Source organism: Danio rerio, chromosome 3 (assembly GCF_052040795.2).
Source record: "Danio rerio strain M-AB ecotype USA chromosome 3, GRCz13ab, whole genome shotgun sequence".
Classification (NCBI taxonomy): domain Eukaryota; kingdom Metazoa; phylum Chordata; class Actinopteri; order Cypriniformes; family Danionidae; genus Danio; species Danio rerio.
This window is the reverse complement of record NC_141023.1, coordinates 15,853,039-15,877,115: the sequence shown is the minus strand read 5'-3', so window position 1 is coordinate 15,877,115 and position 24,077 is coordinate 15,853,039. Positions and strand designations below refer to the sequence as shown.

Sequence of the window (24,077 nt, the reverse complement as noted above, 5' to 3'; positions counted from 1 at the left end):
AGTGGTTACAGGTTTTCAGCTTTCTTCAAAATATCTTCATCCGTTTTCGTGAGAAGAAAGAAACTTTTAAAGGTTTGGAACAAATAAAGGGTGAGGCAATGATTACATAATTTATATTTTTGGATGAACTATCCCTTTAACTTAGTCAGAACTCTTAAATCAGGGGTGTCCAAACTCCATCCCGGAGGGCCGGTGTCCTGGAGTTTAGCTCCAACTTGCTTCAACACACCTGCCAGGAAGTTTCTAGTATTTCTGGTATAAGAGCTTGATTAGCTGGTTCAGTTGTGTTGGATTATGGTTGGAGCTAAACTTTCCAGGACACCGGCCCTCCACGACCGAGTTTGGACAGCCCTGCCTTAAATAAATGGATTTTTTTCCCATAACTTGATGCTAATTGGGCGACACAGTGGCGCAGAAGGTAACGCGGTCGCCTCACAGCAAGAATGTCGCTGGTTTGAGCCTCGGCTAGGTCAGTTGACATTTCTGTGTTTGCGTGGGTTTTCTCCGGGTGCTCCGGTTTCCCCCACAATCCAAAGACATGCTCTATAGGTGATTTAAATAAGCTAAATTGGCCATAGTGTATGAGCTTGTGAAGGCAAGAGTGTATGGGTGTTTCCCAGAACTGGGTTGCGGCTGGAAGGGCATTCTCTGCGTAAAACGTTCTGGTTAAGTTGGCAGTCCATTCTGTTGTGGCGACTCTTGAATAATAAGGAGACTAAGCTGAAAAGAAAATGAATGAGTGAACTTGATGCTAATCTTTCCAATCAAATCCAAAAAAACAACAACCCTAAATGCAAATGAGATGCATTTTCATCTAGTTGTTTAGTTGATGGTGTTCTTGGTAACCTAGTGAAGTGAAGGAAGGAAGTGGAAAGACTTTATCAGCGGAAACAGCCAATTATTCTTAGTCTGCATCCAAAATCGCCTACTTGAGTATGTACTATATTTAAATTTGAATCTACTACATAACCATTAGAAAAGTACTTTCTATACAGTATGAGTTTGACTAGTATGAATGGAACTCGCACTACATCAACCATTAGTCATTATCATGTGACCTACCCATGTCAGTTGTGTCGCTTCACTCCCATTCATAAATTCAGTCCATCAGATACCCACTTCAGAATCTCGCCGGAAATAGTAGGTCATCTCCTTGCATACTGTATTTCAAATACTAATTCAGACATACTACTCGGCTCACATACTGTTTTTAACGTACTATATCGTATGGAAGTTTGCGATTTTGTTTACAGCTTTAGGTTTATGGTTCATTCCAACCAGGATGTTGTCAGCCAAAAGGGCTCTTTGGAGAGGTGCTCAAAACTGTCCACTTCAAAGGGCCCTTCAGAGTTAAGAATTTCAAATGGTACACCTGATGGACAAACCAGCAGTGGTGGAGAGAGAATTGAAAAATCATAATCAAGTAAAAGTACCACTACTTACCCAAAAATGTAATGCAAGTAGAGTAAAAGTATCTGTTGTGAATATTACTCAAAATATAAGTAAAAAATAGCCCTTTTAAAAGTATTCAAGAGTAGTGATTATTACAATGCGAAAAGTTAATGTGTTTACATGCAGTTTGTGCAGGGATGTGTAAACGTAACATTCTGTAGTGCATTAGTGCTCTTCCTATATTTGTTCGTTCCTTTCAAACTTCCTTCCATTGTTTGTTCTGTCCCTCCATTCATTCATTTGTTCCTTCCTTCATTCATTTGTTCCTTCCTTCATTCATTTGCTCCTTCCTTCGTTCCTCCCTTCATTCGTTCGCTCATTCATTTGTTCGTTCATTTGAATTTTTGTTCCATCCTTCATTAGGCCCTTCGTTCATTTGGTCCTTCCTTCCTTAGCTTGTTCAGTTTTTCCTTAATTTTTTTTTTCATTCATTTGGTCTTTCCTTCATTAGTCCCTTCCTTGGTTTGTTCCTTCCTTCCATTCCTTGTTCGGTCCATTTAGTGATTGTTTAAGGCTGTTTGATGATTTCTGTCATCATAAAGTCGACATCCTTCATTTTTTCATCAGTAACATGCAGTCTAAAAAAGGTTTTTGTGTCATGTTGTGTAAACATTTTGAAGATCTTCTTGGACATTTTTAATGTTTCCAAAAGGTTTGCTGCATTTATAAAGCGGCCATGTCTTGAGGTTGTTCAGTATGATTCTATTTACTTTCTATGTGTGATTTGATTGAACAGGAATCACAGGACTGATTTTTCTACTTTAGCCAATCCTCATGAAAAAAAAAAAGAAATAAAGAAGTGACTGCAGGTTGAAAGAAAGTAGTGGAGTAAAAGTACTAATGCAGCACTAAAAATATACTCAAGGGAAAGTTAAAGTACATATTTATAAAACAGTTTCTGAGAAAAACTACTTAATTACAGTAATTGTAGTATTTGTAATTTGTTACTTTACACCACTGCATATCAGCACTTTTTTGATGCAGGGAAGATGTTTAATGTCACGCACTGAGTTGCTTTCAGAAGGGCTCATCTTTATGCCCTAATCCTTTTCAAATGGTTTACCCTCCGGAGTGACAGCTTTAAAGGGATTAGGGCATAGGGATGAGCCCCTCCGAAGGTATCGCAGTGTGCGACACTGAACAACTTCCTAAAGGTTCTGAAGGGTCCTTTCGAAGTTGCCACTTTTAAGCAGTTCGGAATGACACTTCCACATGACGGCTATAATTGTTTTTTTATTATATATTTTTATTTCGCTTTTTCAAGAACTAACAATACAGAACATCAAAACAAAACAACAAACGAACTAAATTAAAACATACACAGTATATTAAATAAATAAGTAAAATTAAATTAAATAAAAAAATAAAAAGGGAGGAGATACAGTATAAGCTAGTAGAAACAAAAACATTTTGTCAAATCAAATCAAGTGGTACTGTTTTAATGTAGTTCAAAAATGGATTCCAAATATTTTTAAATACTTCATCCTTTCCTCTCAAGGAATATGTGATCTTCTCCAATGGTATACAGTTGCAAACTTCTGAGATCCACAGTCCAATTGGTACATCAATGTCTGTTTTCCATTTTAAAGCAATGCATTTTTTAGCTATTGTCAGCAACATTTCGGTAAGTTTAATAGCATAGTTATGCTGGAGGTTAGAATTTGTGTAATTACCCAATAAACATATCTCTGGATCCAATGGAAAATCAATTCCATGAATCTGTGATATATTATTACATACTTGTACCCACAACACTTTCACTTTAGGGCACAGCCATGTAGAATGCAAAAATGTACCTTCTTCTATACCACATCTGAAGCAGAGAGGAGAAATACTGTTTTTAAATTTGTGTAATCTTTTTTAAATTTAAATTTGTGTAAAACTCTTGATCACTTGGAATCCACTGCACCATTCTGCATATGTTTAGTAATGTCTCAAAAATGGTGCATTGTGGCCTAAAGTGTACATATGAAGTATGCTCACTCCTTATGTCACAATCAAGAAGTCAGGAGTCCATGTAAACTTCTCTTGTCCAATTTAAAAACGAGAACACAATAAAACATATCAGATGGATTCCTCTAATGAAGGAAATGGTGGTTTGCAAGTGTCTCTAAAAGTCAATTGGAATGCAGCAGTTGTTATTGCATGCTAAAGAGCAGGTTCTGTGGATCACAGAAATGTTCAATTGTGGCCATTCTCTTATTTTTGAGTGAATGATCTTGCACAGTGCACTTTTATATACTTTGCAGGTTGTATATTCACATACAGATGTGTTACTGCAATATGCTATTTTTTTGTGAAATAACTCATTCAATATCCTATGGCTTTGTCACTGATTTATCAGGGGTCACCACAGTGTAATGAATCGCCAATTACCCTGGCATAGGGCTGCACAATTATATAAATTCAGTGTTAATATCACTAGTCAAATAGCTGCAAAGTCATGTTGAGAATAATATAATATGACCTAATCTGATAGGTTCAAACAGTGCAAAAGATTTTCATTTTATTGTGTTTTTTTTCAAGCTAATTTAAACCATTTTAAGTTTTCCACTTAAACAAAGACAAATTGTGTTTAATTATTTATAAAATGAAGACTCTATGGTGTTAATTTTCATTTGATTATTGCATTTCTGAACCTCAACGCTGTTAGACTTCACCATGAAAACCTTGAAGCGTGGTTTATTTCATTTTTATCTTTCATCTGTTTTTTTTTTTGTATATTTTTCTATAATTCTGTCATTTTTAAACAGATGCACTCCCCTACAAAACCATTTAATTCTTTCCACATAGAGTTACTCAAGTCATCTTGTAAAATTATATTCATATCGCAATGTATATATCGCAGAAAAACCAAATATCGCAATGTCAGTTTTTTCCAATATTGTGCAGCCCTACTCTGGCAAATGTTTACTGCAGTGGATGCCCTTCAAGCCACAACCCAGCACTGGGAAACATCAATATTCACCCTCAATCCTCATTTACACACACATTCATATTGTGTATCATATTCATAACAATTGGCTGTTAATCCCAATTACATTGTTTCGCTCTATCTTTTTTTAAACAGCAACAGTCCATTTCTTAATGTATGTGTTTTTAACATATTGTATTGTGGTATAGCTGAACAACTAAATTGTACTTTTATATTATATTAATTTTCTATTTAATATATTTAATAAATATAAAAAATATATATATATATATATTATTTTTATAAGTTGTGTGTTGCCGACCTCTTGGCCAGGTCACCCTTGTAAATGAGATCTTGATCTCAATGGGTTTTTATCTAGTTAAATAAAGAAACATATAGAGATTTATGCCTTCTGTGTGCAGTTTGAATGTTCTCCCGGTGTTCGCATGGGTTTCCTTCAGTTTATCCCACAGTCAAAAGACATGCGCTATATGTGAATTGAGTTAGCTAAAAATGGCCTCAGTGTGTGAGTGTGTGTGAATGTGAGTGTATTTCCTTGTACTGGGTTGCAGCTGGAAGGGCATCCGCTGCATAAAACATATGCTGGAATAGTCGGCGGTTCATTCTACTGATAAATCAGGGACTAAGCCAACGGAAAATGAATGAATAAAGGAATACAGACTCATTGTAAGTTTGCTTTGCTTTATTTTCTCAGGTACTTTGGAGCATTTGGCTGCTGAAAGCAGCTATTCCTGTTTGGAGAAGACAGACCCTCAAGTCGTGGACGCACGAGCACACACTGATTCCAGGTGTGACTGTGATAGTGTGTGCTCACCTACATGTTTCCTTCCCCAAAGTCTGTTAGCCCCGCCCCCTTCTCTCCAGAAACCAATCACAATACTGAAGGGGCATGTGGAAGTGATCCTGAACATGTGGTTGGACGCTCTCGGGAGGCGAGTTTAGAGTCTTCTGGGGAAAAAGAGTCACACACATCTGTGACACACACATTTAAACATGAAGTCCATCAAGCGTCCAGCCCTAGACGAAAAGTACACCGTCTGTCTGGAAATCGCCACAGGTAAGATTGGTTTATTACACTAACAGTAGAGTTGGTGTTTATCTGTAATGTTTGTGACTCACGCTTGTGTTCATTGTTGGGTTGTCATTTAAAAGCACCTTTTTTGTTTGTCTTTCAGGAGACATCTTCCCATCTCCATGTGCTTGCATTCCCATACACCACTGTCATCCAAACACTTTCTTAATGACCTGTTTCCCAATGTCTTTTATTTTTACATGTTCCTTCTTCTCAGAAGTTGTCTGCGGTGGATTCAAATAGTTTTTTTATACTGTAGATGAGGTTTCATTTGTATTTTTGTGCATGTCAGTGATATTATTATAATATTCTATATACAAACTGAACTCCAGTTGGACTGGTTTGTTTTATATCACAGTTAATCTTTCTGTCTATCATTTTTCTGCATTTATTTTTTAGAGGTTTTGGACAATTCGTTAAAACTCAAAGATTTAGTCATAAATGATAAATGTTCTGTTTAAGAATGTATATTAAATGCGTACATGTTTGATTCTAGGAGATCTCAGGACTGTGATCAGCAGGAGGGATCATTTCCGGACGTCGAGCTTCCACCTTCAACCTTCCCTTCCTCCTCCTCTGCTCAAAACGACCACGAGGAAAATGTCAGTACATCTCAGGTACAGTAAAACACATTCTGGGTTTGGAAATAGTCTTTTTTAATTGTGGTAGATTCATTAAATGTCAGTAATATTTCAGCAAATTTCTCATTCCCTTTTTAAAATATATAATATGATGAAAATACCTAATATCCTGGTTTAGACATCCTATGTGGCATCTGGTTTAAGGTTAGCATCTTGAGCTAAAGTACAAAATGGTGGAAAATGTCAACTCTGTTACTTACAACTCTGTTAGTGGTTTAATAAGTTTAACAATAAGTGTCACCGGATGTCAAGGGAGCGAAGACAAGAGGTTGGATCCAAATGCAATTTTTAATGAAAAAGATTATTCGTGCAGGCAAAAACAAATGAGGTCAAAAAACAAGAACTCAGAAATCAAGAAGGGCATCGAAAAATCCAAAAACAAAGCGATGATCAAAGTACAAAAAGTTACAAAACAATCATCAAAACATAACTAGAAACCATACAGGTACTGACAAACAAAGATTCCGCCTTGACTGGAGTGTGCAATGTGTATAAATAGTCCAAACAATTGATGATGACGATATTCAGCTGTGTGTGATTAATGGTGACTGGTTTGTGCAAAGGCATGCTGGGATATGTAGTTCATGAATGACATGTGTAGTATGGCAGCGATCTTTCAGGAACAGATTGCTGGTTATGTGACAATAAGTTAAACAACAATTAGAAACATAGTTAAATGATCCCTATGTTATATTGAATCATTTTACATTTGACATTAGTAATGGATTCAGTTGACTGTAAATGATGCATTTGTTGTACTGCATATCATTCCAGTTTAAGGAACTTTAATAGAGAATGCTTGAAATGTTCCAGCAATTCTGGAATGAGTCATGAAGTGAATTATTTCCTCATTCTATTATTCTGCTCTTTTGACTCTAAAGGACTCTAAAGATGCAATCCCTGATCACCCACGACCCTTCACGTCATGCAGCATCCGCTCTAAATCACTGGATCGCCGACAGCATGATCCCCCACCCACTGTAATACACTCAAAAACATCCCAGTAGCTCTAATTTGTGTTTCTGTTTGGCTAATAAATAGATAAATATAATTAGATGATTTATATAAATAATATTTGACATTACTAATGCGCTTTTCCCTTCAGCCCGATCTCCTCAATTTCAAAAAGGGATGGATGTCTAGACTGGGAGAAGATGGAAAGGTGGTTTTGAAAATTGAAATGCCTCAGATATGCATATATTTGAATACATCAGGGTTTCTTGTTCATTTTTTATGTGGTGAAATGATCTGATGTTCTCTGTCTCCAGTGGAGGAAGCACTGGTTTGTTTTAACTGACCAGATTTTGCGATTCTACCGTGACCCTGTAGCAGAAGAGGTAATACGTTGTGTGTGATAAGTTGATGGGTTTGCTATTTTTCATTTCAGAAATGAACTAAACTTTCACATCTTAGGCAGCTGATTTGGATGGTGAGATCAACTTGTCTACTTGTTACGACGTTACGGATTACCCCGTACAAAGGAATTATGGCTTTCAGATTCATGTGAGTGTACATCAGTTTACTGTAAACAAGTATAAACGTATAAATGTTTTATGTTCATTCCACTTAAATTTGTAAAAATAATTAAGTTAACTTAATCGATTTGTGGCGGCATGTTGGCTCAGTGGTTAGCACTGTCACCCCACAGCAAGAAGGTGGCTGGTTCGAGGTCTGGCTGGGCCAGTTGGCATTTCTGTGTGGAGTTTGCATGTTCTCCTTGTCTCACATGGGTTTCCTCCAGGTGCTCTGGTTTCCCCCATAATCCAAAGACATGTGCTGTAGATGAACTCAATGAACTAAGTTTTATTTATTTTAAGGTTTATTTATAAACTAATGCTTATGATCAACACGGCTGGCTCCTCATTAGCTCCGTAATCTACCCTATTAGATGATTACGGAAGCATTATAAATAATCAGAGTTTTTCACTCCAGTTTTCTTTGTCTTAAAGCTTTCCCCCTTCCTCCCCTACTTCCTCCCCTTTTTTTCTAATGGGGTGACACGGTGGCCCAGTGGCTAGCACTGTTGCCTCATAACAAGAACACCACTGATCCAACCTCCTATCGGGCCGGTTGGTGTTTCTGTGCGGAGTTACATGCTCTCCCCCGTGTTCGCATGGGTTTCCCGGTTTCCTCCCACCGTCCAAAAACATAAACCATAGCTAATCGACTAAACCAAATTATCACCCAGGACAACCTTAGTTTACACTTCTCACACGGCGACAAGCAGGGGAGTTCTCGAGACCTACCTGAGCTCGAACTCCCCTCTCGCCCTTCTAACAGGAGGGAGCCACGTGCTCGAGGATATAACGAGCTCAGGGCTCTCTCCCGGGACAGCATGCCAATTACGCTTTATTGATTATCAGCTAAGTGTTAACTCTTGAAATTGGCCGTAGTGAATGAATGTGTGTGTGTGAATGTGAGAGTGTATGGATGCTTCCAACTACTGGGTTGCAGCAGGAAGGGCATCTGCTGGATAAAACATAAGCTGGAATAGTTGGGAGTTCACTCTGCTGTGCTGACCTCTGAAATAGAGACTCAGCTGAAGGAAAATGAATGAATGAATAATTGGTTTGTGTTGGGACAACATGAAAGAATTGTGTGGCAGTCAGCATGTTTTACAGTGTACTTACATTTTTTTGTATCTGTTTTAACACATTTTCATTCCTCTTTTTATACAGACAAAAGATGGGGTCTTCACTCTTTGTGCGATGACTTACGGAATACGACGTAACTGGGTCCAGGCAATAATTAAAAATATCCGGCCCTCCATTACACCTGATGTCACATGGTATCATTAATGAAGCTAGTTTTATTTTCAAGAAGATGCATTCAGCTGTTAGAATTACCCAAACCTGATTTAACCAAGTAGGACATGTTTCTGGATTGACATGTATGTTTATCCTGGAACTACATTTCAGTCACCTAATCAGAATTAAGGGATCTGTTTACAGTTTATGTTAAGTTTAGGCTTACAGGTTTATGCACTTCTACATGATCGTTATCCAATTATTATTCACCTTTAATTTTGGGAATGTTTTGCAGACAAGGTTGGGTTTAGATGTAAGGGGATTGGTATGGAATGTCTTTTCGAACAAAAATGATGTTCCAGGATCAACATAAATGTTAATCAAAGATTGCATTGTACATGGCAAAATCATGATGTATGTTAGAATTATATCACACCCTGATGTCCAACACTAACATACAATATAGCTGAAGTTAACACAATTATCTATCCTTTGAAATGTTTTTCTTTTTCAAATATTTTCCAAGTGATGTTTAATGGAGCAATGAAGATTTTCACAAAATTAACTATATATTTTTTTCTTCTGGAGAAAGTCTTATGTCTTTTAGTTTGGCTGAAATGAAAGTTTATTTTTAAAGTTAACATTATTATTAGCCCCCTTAAAAAAATATATATATTTTTGATTTTATTTTTATTTTTGCTACAGAAAAAAAACATTCTTATCCAATGACTTCCCTAATTAACTTGCCTAGTTAACCTAATTAAGCCTTTAAGTTGCTCTTTAGCTGAATACTACTATCTTGCAAAATAACTATTAAATAATTATTAATATATTATATTATATTATATTTATAGTTATATTACAGTATGTACTGTCATCATGGCAAAAATAAAAGAAATTAGCTACTAAAAAAATGTTTTAAAATGTGTTGAAAATAATTGTCTCATTTAAACAGCACTTGAAATGTATATATAAATATAATTTCTGATTTTTAAAGGTGGCTAATAATTACTGTATATATTGCTTTTATGCTTAGAAAATGTTATGTTAGGTAGTTTTTAAAAAAAAAAACATGTTTGCAGATTGACATTGCCCTCATTCTGCCTTTTTTATTTTCCTCAAATGCTAAACAAGGAAAAATCCTGCTACAAAACCCAGGTTTGAATTCATTTTTTCTTTAACCATAAGTAGTTTTCTTTATTTCAGTGACGTATATTAATGGTTAAACACACCATAAATATGTTTTATTTAATAGAAAAATCATAACCCACTTCATCTTCCCTCAGTTATATTCCTCAGAAGGTGCCAATGACTGGTGCACATGCTCGTACAGGCTCGTCCCAATACAACACGATTCCCCAGGAGGAGGAGCAAAGAAGTCGAGTCCGAGAGCGCCGTAGAGAGGGACGCTACAAAACCTTTGATTGGGCTGAATTGGGATATAAACGGCACAAGGAAGAGTTCTTAAATGAACTGTCAGGAAGGCAGTGGAATCATAAAAGTCAATGTTCGGTGCCTCCTGCACCTGCGTCATCTCCTGAAGAGCCAATCATACGTTCTGCCTTGGAGAATGAATATCCGCAGAAGATGAGGCTTTTTCAGGGGCGAAGCTTGAACATTATGGCCACTGATTTATCGTCCCACTCATTAAATATGGCCGTATCTAGTCGGACTTCTCCAGAATCAATCAGCCCAGACAGTTTAGAAGTTGATTCAGGCACAATCCATCTCCTTTGTGACAAATCTGTTAAACTACTGGAAGCAAAGGCCAAAGAAAAAAAGCAGGTAAGGTCAGAAGCAAATATGGTTGTGGTGTTTTTTTGTCCACAATATGTTTCCTTAACTAATTGCTAGGGGTGTAAAATTGCATTCATATGAATTCAACTGACCAATTAAATATTGTATCAACTATTTGCTTAAAATATTCACTTTTCAAAAGCATTCACTTTCCACATCTTTATGTCCATCCAGGGAGCGATTTAAAAGGGAGTTTGGTGTGGTCTGCCATTTGAAAGTTTAATAGATAGTTTTCCCTGTGTATCTTGACTGAGATATAAATAATAATAATTTTATAAATAATGGATAACTTAAATATACATTTGACCACCCCTATAACTGTACATATCATTGTGAATGCATAAAAATATATGAATTCAGCAGTTTAATTCCAGTAAATCTTCAGCACCGTGTTCACAAAGTTTTTTTTTTCTTGTAAAATAATTGCTTGCATCAACATGTAACCTGAAAGTAGCATGAAACTAGATGCGTAGTTTGTATTTTATTATACGCTTGCTCACACATGGAATTAAACAGTAAAATAAATATATGTACAGTCCATTATGGTCATTCATTAAATGGTGCAGGAATGCAAGCTTGTCAAATTTTGTTTTATATCACAAACGAGAATCACTCAATATCCCTCAAAACACTGACAACTAGTTTAATTACTAAATTAGATGTAATTGTGATTAAATATATAAATTTGGTTCACTGAAATTTACTACACAAACTAACATTAGTGAAAAATTGCACCTCTTGATCGTCAATGTGCGAAATTGGCACCCTGTGTCCATCTACATGTTTTATTTAAAGTGCACATTCTGGAATTTTTATTTGTACTCAATCATGCATACCTCATAGTGATGCAACAAGAAAGCAACATTTACACTAGTGCAATTTAGTTTTTTAAAACAGTTTGCATTTGAGAAAAACTAACGCCGTCTACTCTATACAGCATAAAACACATGATACAGTACATGACCACTTGGAATATGCATATTTGGCGACATCCATACTTGCAGTCTACCAGGCAATGGTCATATGAGAGGGACTTGGCAAATCAGGAAACAAAACAAGGAGGATCAACCAGAGAACAATTAGATTCTTAGAAAGTTTACATGTACACTGAAACACCAGCATTTTCAAAATGCTCCTTTTTTGCTGGTTGAAGATGCCAAAATACTGAAGTGTAGATAGCAGGTGTAGCCGTAACCAAACCTATGTGTTTTAAAATTAAAGTGCAGTAGTGGAAATGGTGCCAATGACACGTGTAAATATCATGTATTATAAATTTGTTATTTACATTTAGTCATTTAGCAGACGCTATTATCCAAAGCGACTTACAAATGAGGACAAGGAAGCAATTTACACAACAATAAGAGCAACAATGAATAAGTGCTATAGGCAAGTTTCAGGTCTGTAAAGTCTAAGAAGGAAAGTAGTAATTTTTTAGTAATTTAGTAAAAAAATTTGTAATTTTTTAGTAAAATTTTAGTAATTTTTTTTTTTTTTTTTTTTTTGAGTACAGTTAGTGGTATATCCAGAGAGGCAATTGCAGATTAGGAAGTGAAGTGGAGACTAAATAGTTCAGTTTTTAGTCGTTTCTTGAAAACAGCGAGTGACTCTGCCATTCTGATGCAGTTAGGGAGTTCATGGGTTACTTTATGTGTAACCACTGTGTACTACTTTATGTGTACTTTATGTAACCACTGTTATGGGTTACTTAATTAAATTAGTATTTTTCTTATTATTTAAAATAAAACTGAAGTGCAATTTTTGTGGTGGATGAAACAGGACATGCAATACAGTTCTGAGTTCAATTTAATGCTCATATTGTATACATTGGTCACACTCAAAAACTGGACTGACAGTTTCAATTTACTTGAACTTCTATGTTAAGCTGTTTTGACACAATCTACATTGTAAAAGTGCTATAAAAATAAAAGTGATTAAATAAAGGAACATAATTAAATATCAATATAATGATTAAGATTCCCCTTAATCAAATTAATCAAAAATATTTTACTGCTGGCTATCAATATCGTATCAATACCATACTATACCGTGACCTGACGTCTGATTTACACCACCATTGTTTACACTGTTCACATATTCAGGTCAAGGTTGTAAACAAAGTCTTGCATTTATTACAGGTTGATCGCTCAACCTCTCCGTTCCCAGTCACCTTCTCTTCAATCGCAGCACAGACAGAATGGCAGTGGGATGTGGAGCTCCAGAGTCTGCGTAGAGAGATGAAGGCTGAGCACGAGAGGAATCAGACCCACGAAAAAGAGTTAAAACTAAGTGAAGCCAGACTTCAAGCTGAGCTTAACGATAGTCAAGGATGTCTTCAGAGGGCAGAGTTAAGAATTAAAGAGACAGAAACCTATCTGAAGGAGCGCGAGGAGGTCACGGAGAGTCTAAATGCACGACTGGAAGAGGTAACAGCTCGTCTGAAAGCAACGGAAGAGGCGCAAGCTTTGAAGGAGGTCCGTCTGCAAAGACATTTACGCCTCTTGCAAGAAAGCCAAGAACGAGAGAGGAGAAGCTTCAGTGATAGTCTTGACCAATCTGAACAACGGGCAAAGGAACTAGAGGAACGTCTGCGACAAAAAGAGGCTGAGATTCAGAAGAAACCAACAGGAGCAGCTACTGATGATCTTCTTCGAAAGTGCCAGGAGCTACAAAACCAGCTGGATGAGTCGGACAGTGAAGTCTGTCGTCTACAGGCACGCCTCCAAACTGAGGAGACCCTTTATTATGACCTGGAGCATGATTATGAAAGAGCTTGTGAGGAGATACAGAGTGTGCGAGGTGCTCTGCTGGATTGCGAAAGGATAAATGAGGAGCGCTTCCAAACCCAGCTGCTGCAGCAACAGCAAGAGCTAGATAAGAAGGAGCGGGAACTTCAGGAAGTGCTTGTTAAGTTGGCCGTACTAGGTAGCAGTTTAGAGGAGACGGAGCTAAGGCTCAAACAAGCTCAAATGCATTATTCTGAAGCTAATGATATGTTGATGGAGCCATGCAGACAGAAAGGGAAAAGAGATCTGGACCATCACACTGCTACACAGGAAGGAGAGTCGCACAGAGTGATCTCTGTTATCCAGGCATTAGAGCGCAAGTTGTGTGACACTGAAGAGCGACTCCAGGAGCTTAATGTGCATCTTCAACAACAGCAACAGATCAGCAGTGGTCCACATGCACTTAATGATTCTCGGTACTCCCACAGTTCCCTCCAGAATCCAGAATTCTCTGTAGATGCCCTGCCAAGTTTTACTGGATCTTTGCATAGACCTCAGGAAACTACTTCAGACAGAATTTCAGACAAGGTTAAGTTCTCGCTTCATGATGATGGAAGTCCAGGGAACAGTCTGCACATGGCCAGCAGAGTGTTGTCAACGGAGGCACTAGTTGTCCGAAGGATTGCGTCTGCACTTGAGCACCCCAGCACAAATCTCCTTAGCAGATTGTCTGATGTGCATGTCCAAGTGCTGAAGATGACTCAAGGAGGCAGTAATAATGGGACTGTGCAAGCAAGTTTCTCTCGGTACTTGGTTGACTCTCTTGAGCAAGATCTCCAAGACAATACACTGAGTGAAAGTACAATCCATAGCCTATGTGTGAGAGCAGAGATGGCCTACCTCCTACATACCCTTCACACTCATTACTTAAAGGAGCAACAGCCTTGGCCAGTGACTGAAAGTTTCTCGCCTGGAACCAAAATTGCAAACGGTTCCAAGCAGGAACTTGCTGATATTTTCCCGCCAGAACTTGCACATTACAGCGAACTGATGGAGGACGAACTAGCGACTGATCTTCTCCTTGTGGACTCTGAAGGACAGCTCGCTTGCAGAAAGAGTCTGGTGGCAGAGCTCCGTGCTCAGGCACAGTCTCTGCAGAACCTCTCATCACAGCTGCAGTCTGATATTAGAGAGGACGACCTATTTTGTGAACTTCCTACAGCCATACTGAGGGCTGCAATGTATCAGGTTACTTTGGCATATATGGCATGTCGTCTGCGTTTGACCCTGCAGCAGGAGATGAGCACCCTACGCAAACAAAGAGAGCAGGCTGAGTGCGAGTGTCGTGCCATGTGTCGTAGCATGGAGACTCTTTTCCAGGAGCAGAAAGAGCGCTATGAAGAAAAACTGCGTGAGGAGCGTGTTGTTATTGAAAAAGCGAAGCAGGAACGTGTTTCAGCAGAAAACAATGCTCAGTTGAGAACAGAGGAAGCGGAAAAGCTGCAGGTGGAGTTTGAGGAGAAGCTCCAGGAGCTCCAGAAAATCCATGAGGAGGAGATGGTTCGCCTCCATGAATACTACATTATGAATTCTTCAAATATAAAAGCTGCAACTCCCTCAGAACTTGAGACAGGAGAAGAAACTGCGACTGCTCTTCAGGGCCGGATCAGGGAGCTTGAAACTGAGGTCACTTGTTTGAGAGGGGAAGTCAACAAAAAGGATGTCAAGAACTATCAGCTTGACCTGGAAACCATTAAGGTGCACAAGCATTCATACTATAGCATGAGAAAAATATGAGCTTATACCATGGCGCGAATTATGAATTACCCCCCTGAAGGATGTCAAAAATAGATGTGTGGAGGGGTTCTAGAAAAGAGTTTGCATTGATCTTGTTGGAATATCTAGCCAATTCCATAGGTGTTCATTAAAAAAGGTCAGTAGAGAGTTTTCTTCAATGTCAAAAATTTAAGTAATTTATTACATACAAATGAGTAATTCGAGGACAGAGCTCTGGCTTACGTTTCCCCAATGCAATACAAGAATTTCATTCAGGAGGTTCGCAACTAACTTACATTTCCCTGACTCTAGCATATTTACACAACTGATATTAACAGGTGTGGTTTTGGTGCAATGCCACTTATCAGTCATTCTGCAGTCCTTTGGCTGTTGCACCCAAACATACTTCCTCTTTCAGCAACCCTTCTTTGCTAACCAGAACTGAACAGTTAAGTGCATCTTCAAGATATTTCAAGCATCCAGCTCCTATTCTGCTATTTTCCTCTTGTCAACAGTTCCTTCTAAGAAGTATGCAACACAGTGAGAAAGAAGTAGTATGTTTGGTTAATATATGGTATCATACAAAAGAATAATATTTATTAGTATTAAAAATTTCCTTTTTCCCCACAATATCTATATGAAATAATAATACGTTAATACAGTGCCTGTAGAAAATCAACGTATCCTGCAAAATCTATGCCTTTACTCGAACTACATCCTGCTTTAAAAAGACCTTCGAGATAAAGTTGTAGAAAAGGCACAGGTTAGGAGAAGGCTACAAAAATATTTTAAAGGCTGGAACAGTTATTTGGAAAGTGATTTGATTTCAGGCTGTATGACAAACAAAGTATAGTATAGTATAGTATAGTATAGTATAGTATAGTACAGTACAGTATAGTATAGTATAGTACAGTATAGTATAGTATAGTATAGGCACTGTATAAATATAAATTTGACCCCCTTTATTGGTTCATACCATTGCCAATACATAATCGTGTCCAGCAGATATGGGGGCAAATATTCAGTTGGTGGTCTGAAACAGGCAGGTCTAACTAATCGATAGACACTATAATTGTTCAAGACACTATAGATTGGAGCATGGATGCAAACTTGTCCCTGATATTTTACATCAAAAACAAGTTGTCGTTGATAACTTGTTGAAATAGGCCATTAGGGGTTACTGTATGTCAGAATCCAAACATTATCCCTATAAACACTGAAAATAAGTTTGATCAATAAATGAGATGTAATTTAATTAAATATTGGAATTTGGTTCACTGTGGAAAGTATATGTAAACAAACCTTTACATAATACTTTATCCGTTTGTCTGTCTTAGGCCACATATGAGAATGGTTTTAGCATTATGGAGGAGAGTCACCAGCGAGTAATTGAGGAGATGCAGAGGCAGCATCAGAGAGAGGTGGAAAGACTGACAGAGGAGAGAGAAAGAGTGCTGCAGGAGGAGACAAATGCCACTATTGCAGGTTGTACTCTAAACTTTACCTCATATATTTATTTACATAATGCTACCAGACTATAGAAGTACTTTTGGTTAATAGCCAAAACTATAATTGATAGCATTATGCACTAAACTTTAACATCTGTCAGTTAATATTCCACATTTCATAGCAAACCTGCAAAATGAGAAACAAGGATAGCTGTGGTCACCATTGGTCATATGCTTTAAGAAAAAGAGCAGCTTGAACATTGTGCTAAATAACACCTTTTTTATTCCTCAAAACAGAAAAAGTCAGGTTTGCATGAATGTTCACAATATAGAAACCACATTGTTATCTGAACACCGTAGCAACAACACATTAGCCTATAGTAACCTAGCAATTACACAGAATACCCCAGCAACACAACACACACAACACAAGCTTCTAAAATAAATTTAGCAGTTTTAAAAGTTAAGTGTTAGGCTTTCAACTTTTCAGTTTTTTCTTTTAAACCTTTTAAAATATTGTCTTAACTTGATTGCGAATGTGTGTTTTTCTGTAAGTGTTGGCTTTGATTTTTCTAATTCTCTCTTGTATATGGCGATAGTTAAATTATTTGCTGTCTTGATAGTTCTATATATTTACTTATATTTTCTGTTGCTTAACAGCCATAGAGGCCATGAGGAAAGCTTATAAAGAGGAATTGGACAAGACCCAAAAGGCACTTCAAAATGGTTCCAGTGTAGACATCCGCCAGCTTCGTACACAGTACAAGTACGTCTATCATTTTTCTGACAACTGTGACAATCCATGCCAGTAAAAAAATCTAATAACCCAATTTCCCATCCACGCATTGAGTTCAAATATCTGAATGGGGAGAGGTTATTTGTTTTTTTCTTTCAACTGTCGAGTGCATGTTAGGGCAGTGTGATTCCAAAATCTTTTAGAATGGATTCCAATCTGTATTCCGATTCCTAGTTCTAGAATTGATGGAATTGATTTTAAAAATTGGTTCCTCACTGTTGTTGCTCATCACTTTTTCATTTTTTTATACTCGTACGCAGGGGCAGATTTAACTAATAAGCAAGGTAAGCGGCCCTAGGAAATCTGAAGGCCCCCAAATAAATACCTAGAAGTATAAAGGAGACTTTAAATTACATAGGACGTTGTTTTCTATCATATTTTGTACAGTGAGGATCTAAAAATTTTAATGTAATTATTACTTCTGCGCAAATGTGTCCCCCACCTTTAATTATGGACAAGTCCAGCAGTCAAATCATTAAAGATTTTAGCTGCAGTGACACTAGAGTTTGAGCGTGTGAAATTCTGTAGTACGCCACTGCAAAAAGAGGTGGGATTAAACAAGATGATTAGACATTAAAAAAAGCGAGCGATTAGTTCATATTTTAAATTTCTGTCAGAGAGATATCATGTTTTGATCTTCAATTGGTCTCATGCAGTCAAGTGATGCAATTTCACAGGTGAGAATTGACCAAGCTTGAACTTTCCAGCACAGCAAACTGCGAACCTTCAAACCTCGCACGAGCTTGCATTTCCAGTCTGATGCATTTGCGTGCGTATGGAGGGTAGTCTATGGGGAGAAAAGTCTATTGTCACAGCAGCTTTAGTTTTAAAAACAAAATAGTCCATTTATTATAGTCAGTTGTGAATTCATGTTAAGAAAACAAATAGTTTCAAATGTTTTACAAGGTGCTTTTCATGTTATTAACATTTTGCATTAAGATACAATGTAGAAAATAAGATCGAATGGTATGAGAAAAAAAAACTTGTAAAATAATCATTTAAAAAAATTTACACACAAAAGGTGCATTTTAGAACTTTGGGCACCCATAGCTTGAATTGTTTAGAGCTCTAAAATCACTAAATCCGCCCCTGCTCATAAGCAAATTGTTCACTGAAATTCCTATAGTATTTCAATACTGAAATAAGAAAGCACAGTTTGTCTGTCAATCCGATGTGTGAGGATGTTTTGTTATAGCAATGACAATCTTTCAGCATTACTCAAAAGAGAAAAAAGCTGACTTATATTTAAAACAAAAATCAGATCATGTCATGCATCTGTTTTCTTTTTATGTATTCAGAGTGAAGCTTAACCTGCTGTGGGCTATAATTCAACATGCTTAAGCCGTTTATAAGGCACCTAAAACAAAAACTATAAGAGCAATTGCAGCGTTATGTGACATTTGCAGTAAAAATCTCAAAACATAATTTCACAGAGAAGGTATATGTTAACATTTTATTAAAACATCTGTTTATATTTTCCAAAACTACTAACCATAGACTTATGGGAGCAGAAAAATATCAATCTGTAAACATATTTTATATTTTTAATAAGGGAAATAAACGTGGGTTATGGATGTGATGAAAAAAGTATGCAAGTTTACAGTATACAACGTACTATGTAGAAATTCTGTGAATTAAACTGCACAACCCAAAAGGTAAAATGCTAACCAAATTGATAATAGTTTTCTCTATTGAACAAAAACGATTGATTTTATTTTATTTTACTTTTTTTGCATTTAAGAGGAAAAAGCTCTGTTATGGATGCAACATCTCTTCGTTATGGATGTGACAGATGTGAAATGGGCACTTCTGTGATTTAAGTAAATCAAATATTATAGTTTTAAAACATTAACAGAGACGTTTTTGATTATTAAGGCACTGTAAAATACTTGCTTACGCAAAAAAACGCAGAAACTGTTTCAATATTTTGGTGAAAACATTTGCACGGAATTGCTCATAAGCTTCAATTTGTGCTTTAGAATTGAAGTTAAAAGCTTAAACAACATTAAAGGGATAGTTTACACGAAAATGAAAATTATCTCATTTATTCTTCCTAATGTGGTGAGTTTCCAACCTTAATGAGTTTCTTTCCTCTTTTAAACACAAAAGAAGATATTTAGAAAAATGCTGGTTGATGGTTCCCATAGTATGAAAAAAATACTATGTAATTCAATATCAACCAGCGTTCTTGAAAATAACGTATATTATGTTCAGCAAAAAAAAGAAACTCAGTGAAGGGTAAGCAAATGATGACTGAGATTTCATCCCTTTAACATAAAACAATAAAAGGTAGAAATACATGTTCCATCGTCTATTACTTGGATCTTGGATATTTCAGCATGACATTCCATAACCATGTTTTTTTCCATGAAACCATGACCATGTTAGAAATTACACAATGTTGTAAGAAAACAGTGGATATGGTTATTTTAATCAATTAATAGAGGCAAACCATTAAAAAGTACAGAACAGAATATACTGTTTAATTATTATTGGGAAAATAAAGTGAAATAATTCATTAGTTCTTCTAAGGTAAAAAGAGGAATCAATTCCCCTTATGCAATCAATTCCGGACTTTGAAATCGACTCTCAATACTCAACACCTCAGACTCAAGGAATTGATTATTTTTGGAATGAACTCTCAGCCCTAGTGCATGTGTCCTTTACATTTTCTGCAGTGAGGATCTAGAAACGTTGCACAGGGAGCTGGAGGTCTTGTCAGAGCAATATTCTCAGAAATGCCTGGAAAATACTCATTTGACACGGACGATAGAAATGGAAAGGGAGGCACTGAGTTTAACCCAGAGAGAGAACCAGGAGCTTCGCACTCACAAGCAGGTGACCCATAAAACCCATTCACAATATATTATATTCACAATTAATATGCAAATTCTTTACTTTGCCGATTATATCACTTATATGGGTTGTTAACATTCAGTTGAATTTTTACTGTCACATGACAAACATGAATAAAATTAGTGTTGATATCGTTTAAAATGCAGATTAAACATTGCTTTGTTTTTCACGGACCTCTTGTTTTAAAAACTGTGGTGTTATTACAGTTTAATTTTTTTTTTTTTTGCCAAATTTCAAAACTGTGACTGTCTCAAGCATAGTTCAGTAAATTCCAACTCTTATATATTAAACAGAAATTAATAAAATTGTTAATGAATACCTCAGGCCTAATTTTGCAAGTGTTTTTAAGTTAATTGGCAATCATTTTTTTCTTCAATATATTTCTAAATACACAAACTGGATGATCACTTTTATGTTACCGAAAACCATGTCCTCTGGTGTGTGACACTATATGCTACAGTATTTACTACTGTATTTTTAAATCAGCAATTCGACTTAAAACTTTAAATAGTTGAAAATCCATATTCAAGATCATGTTATTGAAGCCCCCTCTGAAGCCCATGACATGCAATTGTTATTGTTTTTGCAACTTCTTTAAATCAAAGTTTGTTGTCCTTTGGTGTGACTCCCCTATTTATTGAATATGTCCAACAAGTCGTAGACAAATAAATATTATTCCTAATTTCATATAAATAATTTAATAAAAGTATCCAACAAGACTGTAAGAAATGATATGACAGATGTTTTGATGTTTTGTCCTTGACAACCAATGGTTTTATATTACTTTAAAGGTGCAGTATGTAAGTTTGACACCTAGTGGTGGAACTAGGTATTGCATTCCTGGTTCAAAACACGTGCAAGTGCAGGTTGCCAGATTGATCAACAGGAGCGAGTCTGACTATCGAGCCTAAAGGCTGATTTAAATTGAGTTCTGTATAAAAGCAACAGCACACGATGGGAAGAATATTTCCCATATTAAAGACGTTTTTGTTATAACCAACTTCTTAAGTTGATATATTAGAAACGACTTCTATTTCTTGCAGCTGAACAACAGAAAACTGACAATACTTACCTCAGGTACACCTCATTTTCTTTATTCAGTGTTAAATGCTTATAATGTGAGTTTAAATAGCATTTTGCATGACATTTATTGTCATACTACTGAAAGCAGCAGCAGATAGTTCACCTCAGATCATGATAATGAAATAAACGGTTTGAAATTGAAGTTTAGAACTGTGACTCAAAACCAACACATATCAGTGTTTCTGCATGTACATTTAGTAATGTTAAAGAGGTTTAATATGTATTAATTAGATTATAAACATCACCATTTCATGAGGGAGTGCTTATTCTGTGCTTCAGAATGGCTGAATTAAAATTTCTGTCGTGTTTCATCTAGTGCAAACAGCCAAGTTGTTTATCACTGCAAATCTCATCACTTAGCACCCGTCGGTGCCAATAGCCTAGTGGTTTGTGCGTCGCCATATAGCACCAAGGTGCTCGCGGTGACCTTAGTATGATTCCCGGCCTGTAGTTCTTTGCCGATCATTCCCCTATCTCTGCTCCCCACACTTTCCTGTCTACAAGTCTCCACTGTCCTATTAATTAAGGTGAAAACCCCTAAAACAACAACAATAATAATAATAATAAAATCTAAATAAAGAAATAAAATTAATAGCCACCTCAACATGGAACTCTGAATCTGCCACTCATTGCGGAGTTTGCTACTGTTTACCGGAGGTTGCATTTCGGTCACGGACGCATGCTTTGAGAGCCTTTCTGGATGAATGAATGAAATGCGCAGTTTTCCAACAAGGCAACTGGCATTGGGTGGGTTAAATAGACCAAAACAAAGACAGCGTTCTGGAATGTAACGCACATTTTCAAAGCCGAATTACTGACTTTAGCATTGTTTTTCAGATAAACAAGAATGTTCACTTGTCATGTTTCTTAATTATCTGCAAACATAATATAATATTTTAAGACTTTAGAAGAGTCAAAAAATTACGTACAGCACCTTTAACTTATTTTAATAACTTATAACTTACTATTTTTAGTCAGTTTGATTAATGCAAGTTGAGATGACTAGAAAATCTCATTTGATTCAACTTAAAGCAGCAAGATATTTATTACAGTGAATGAAGAAAACATTTTTATATTATTAGTTGCTATTTTTCTTTTTGCCGTCACATCATAGGATATTTTTACAGTACAGTTTAGTAGTAAAAAGGAAAACAAACAGTAAAAGAATTGATAAAGCAAGAGACATTTTCTCAAACATCAGACTTTAAACTACATAAACATAAAATTTTCTTCAAAAACAGTGTTTTACAAAAAAACAGACATTTTACTGCGTACACAAAAAAATATCCGTAAATTATTAGTTTTCCATATTTTGTGGTTCATGTTTTTATTTCTGCCTATTTATTTATGCTTTTGAATCACATTATGAGACACTGATCTTTCTTCTGGCATCTTTTAAGCATGGAAAGTTGGAAAAAGTGACTTGTATTTTTAGTAGCTTAAAGTGATATATCGTCTGGGTTGGTGTTGTTTATTAGGCCAAGGATGTAGATTTACTTTTGATATTGGTGGGGACCTAATTTAACACAACCCACATTTAAAATGTAAAGTTAAAGGAACGTCTGACAAAAAGGTAATTTGATAAAGATGTTTACTGAGGGCTTATTTGCGCATGATCACTTACTGTACCAACACATCTAAACACATTTTTCCTTGTATAATATAACCATTTATGCACTTAAAGCTAAAAGATGACTTGACATGTCCATGTTCTTTTCCTTCTCTGAGCGTGCAAACAGAACAGCACAAAAAAAACTTACATAAATAAATAAATCAAATACGATTAGTAATAATTTCCCAGAAATTGGTTGCAGCTGGAAGGGCATCCGTTGCATAAAACACACGCTGGATCAGTCGGCGGTTCATTCCTCTGTGGCAATCCCGTATTAATAAAGGGACTAAGCCGATAAGAAAATGAAAGAATTAGTAATAACAACAACATTAAATTAAGCATGTCTCATGGTGCAAATGTACAGGATTTTACTTTGACAAGGAATGAATGCAGACTTCTGGAAAGGGGGAGGCATATGACACAATAACCATTTTATCTCGAGTGATGTTTTTTCATAATCGTCATGGAGACTAAAATCGAAATCATTTTCTTATTAATTGCACATCCATGGTTGCTATTATGGTGGACTTGTTGCGAACTTGACTTCAAGTGGCTGAAACTTTTCTTTGAAATGTAGCTGCTTATGTGCATGTCTCAGCTGTGCACAGTAAACCTGGCTGAAGAATTTTGACAAAGCATTATTTTATTTTGGAGGTGATTAAATCTCTGAATATTGGTGGGAACACATCCCCCCTTGTCCATGCTGATTCTACACCCTTCTACAAAACCTTGCAATAAGCTGCCAGTACATTTTCTGTTATTTTACAGACTTATTTCTCTATACAAACATTATATTATTTCAAACTACTAAAATGACAATAAAAGTCACTTTGTTAAACTGTAGAGTTGAATTTTTAACATGTCTACATAGCAGAGATCAAGGTCCCAAAAAATTCACACCCATAATTAAAGAAAAAAAAACACAAAATACGGAAACTGTTAAGTAACAGATTGTTTTACAGTGTATTTGTCAACTGCTCCTGTATGTTTTTCTAAGGAATTAAACGAGTGTTTGGCAGCTGAATTATCCCGGATGCATTCATGCATGAATGGGGAGCTGAGACAGTCCCAGGCTCCTCAGGAGAAAGAAGCGTATCAGCTCGAGGTACAACTCAACACCCTGCTCACGTGGCAAAGTG

The 24,077-nt window shown here is 36.4% G+C and overlaps 1 protein-coding gene across 20 annotated transcripts in view; it reads left to right on the top strand.

Annotated features, from left to right (window-relative positions):
- LOC101884217 (uncharacterized) overlaps positions 1-24,077 on the top strand; it is a 38,653-nt gene that overhangs the window by 10,671 nt on the left and 3,905 nt on the right. For 16 of the 20 annotated variants that reach the window (XM_087244109.1, XM_087244108.1, XM_087244118.1 and 13 more), the window contains 14 exons: positions 5,082-5,175; positions 5,956-6,076; positions 6,982-7,080; positions 7,206-7,262; positions 7,369-7,437; positions 7,514-7,603; positions 8,779-8,888; positions 9,982-10,005; positions 10,134-10,632; positions 12,780-15,125; positions 16,481-16,628; positions 17,252-17,357; positions 20,066-20,225; positions 23,936-24,043. In XM_087244109.1, the coding sequence (XP_087100235.1) occupies positions 5,082-5,175; positions 5,956-6,076; positions 6,982-7,080; positions 7,206-7,262; positions 7,369-7,437; positions 7,514-7,603; positions 8,779-8,888; positions 9,982-10,005; positions 10,134-10,632; positions 12,780-15,125; positions 16,481-16,628; positions 17,252-17,357; positions 20,066-20,225; positions 23,936-24,043 (4,031 nt within the window). Of the gene's footprint in view, positions 1-5,081; positions 5,445-5,562; positions 5,584-5,955; positions 6,077-6,981; positions 7,081-7,205; positions 7,263-7,368; positions 7,438-7,513; positions 7,604-8,778; positions 8,889-9,981; positions 10,006-10,133; positions 10,633-12,779; positions 15,126-16,480; positions 16,629-17,251; positions 17,358-20,065; positions 20,226-23,935; positions 24,044-24,077 lie in introns of all 20 variants that reach the window. The other 4 variants (XM_087244111.1, XM_087244110.1, XM_087244127.1 and 1 more) reach the window with 2 other exon arrangements.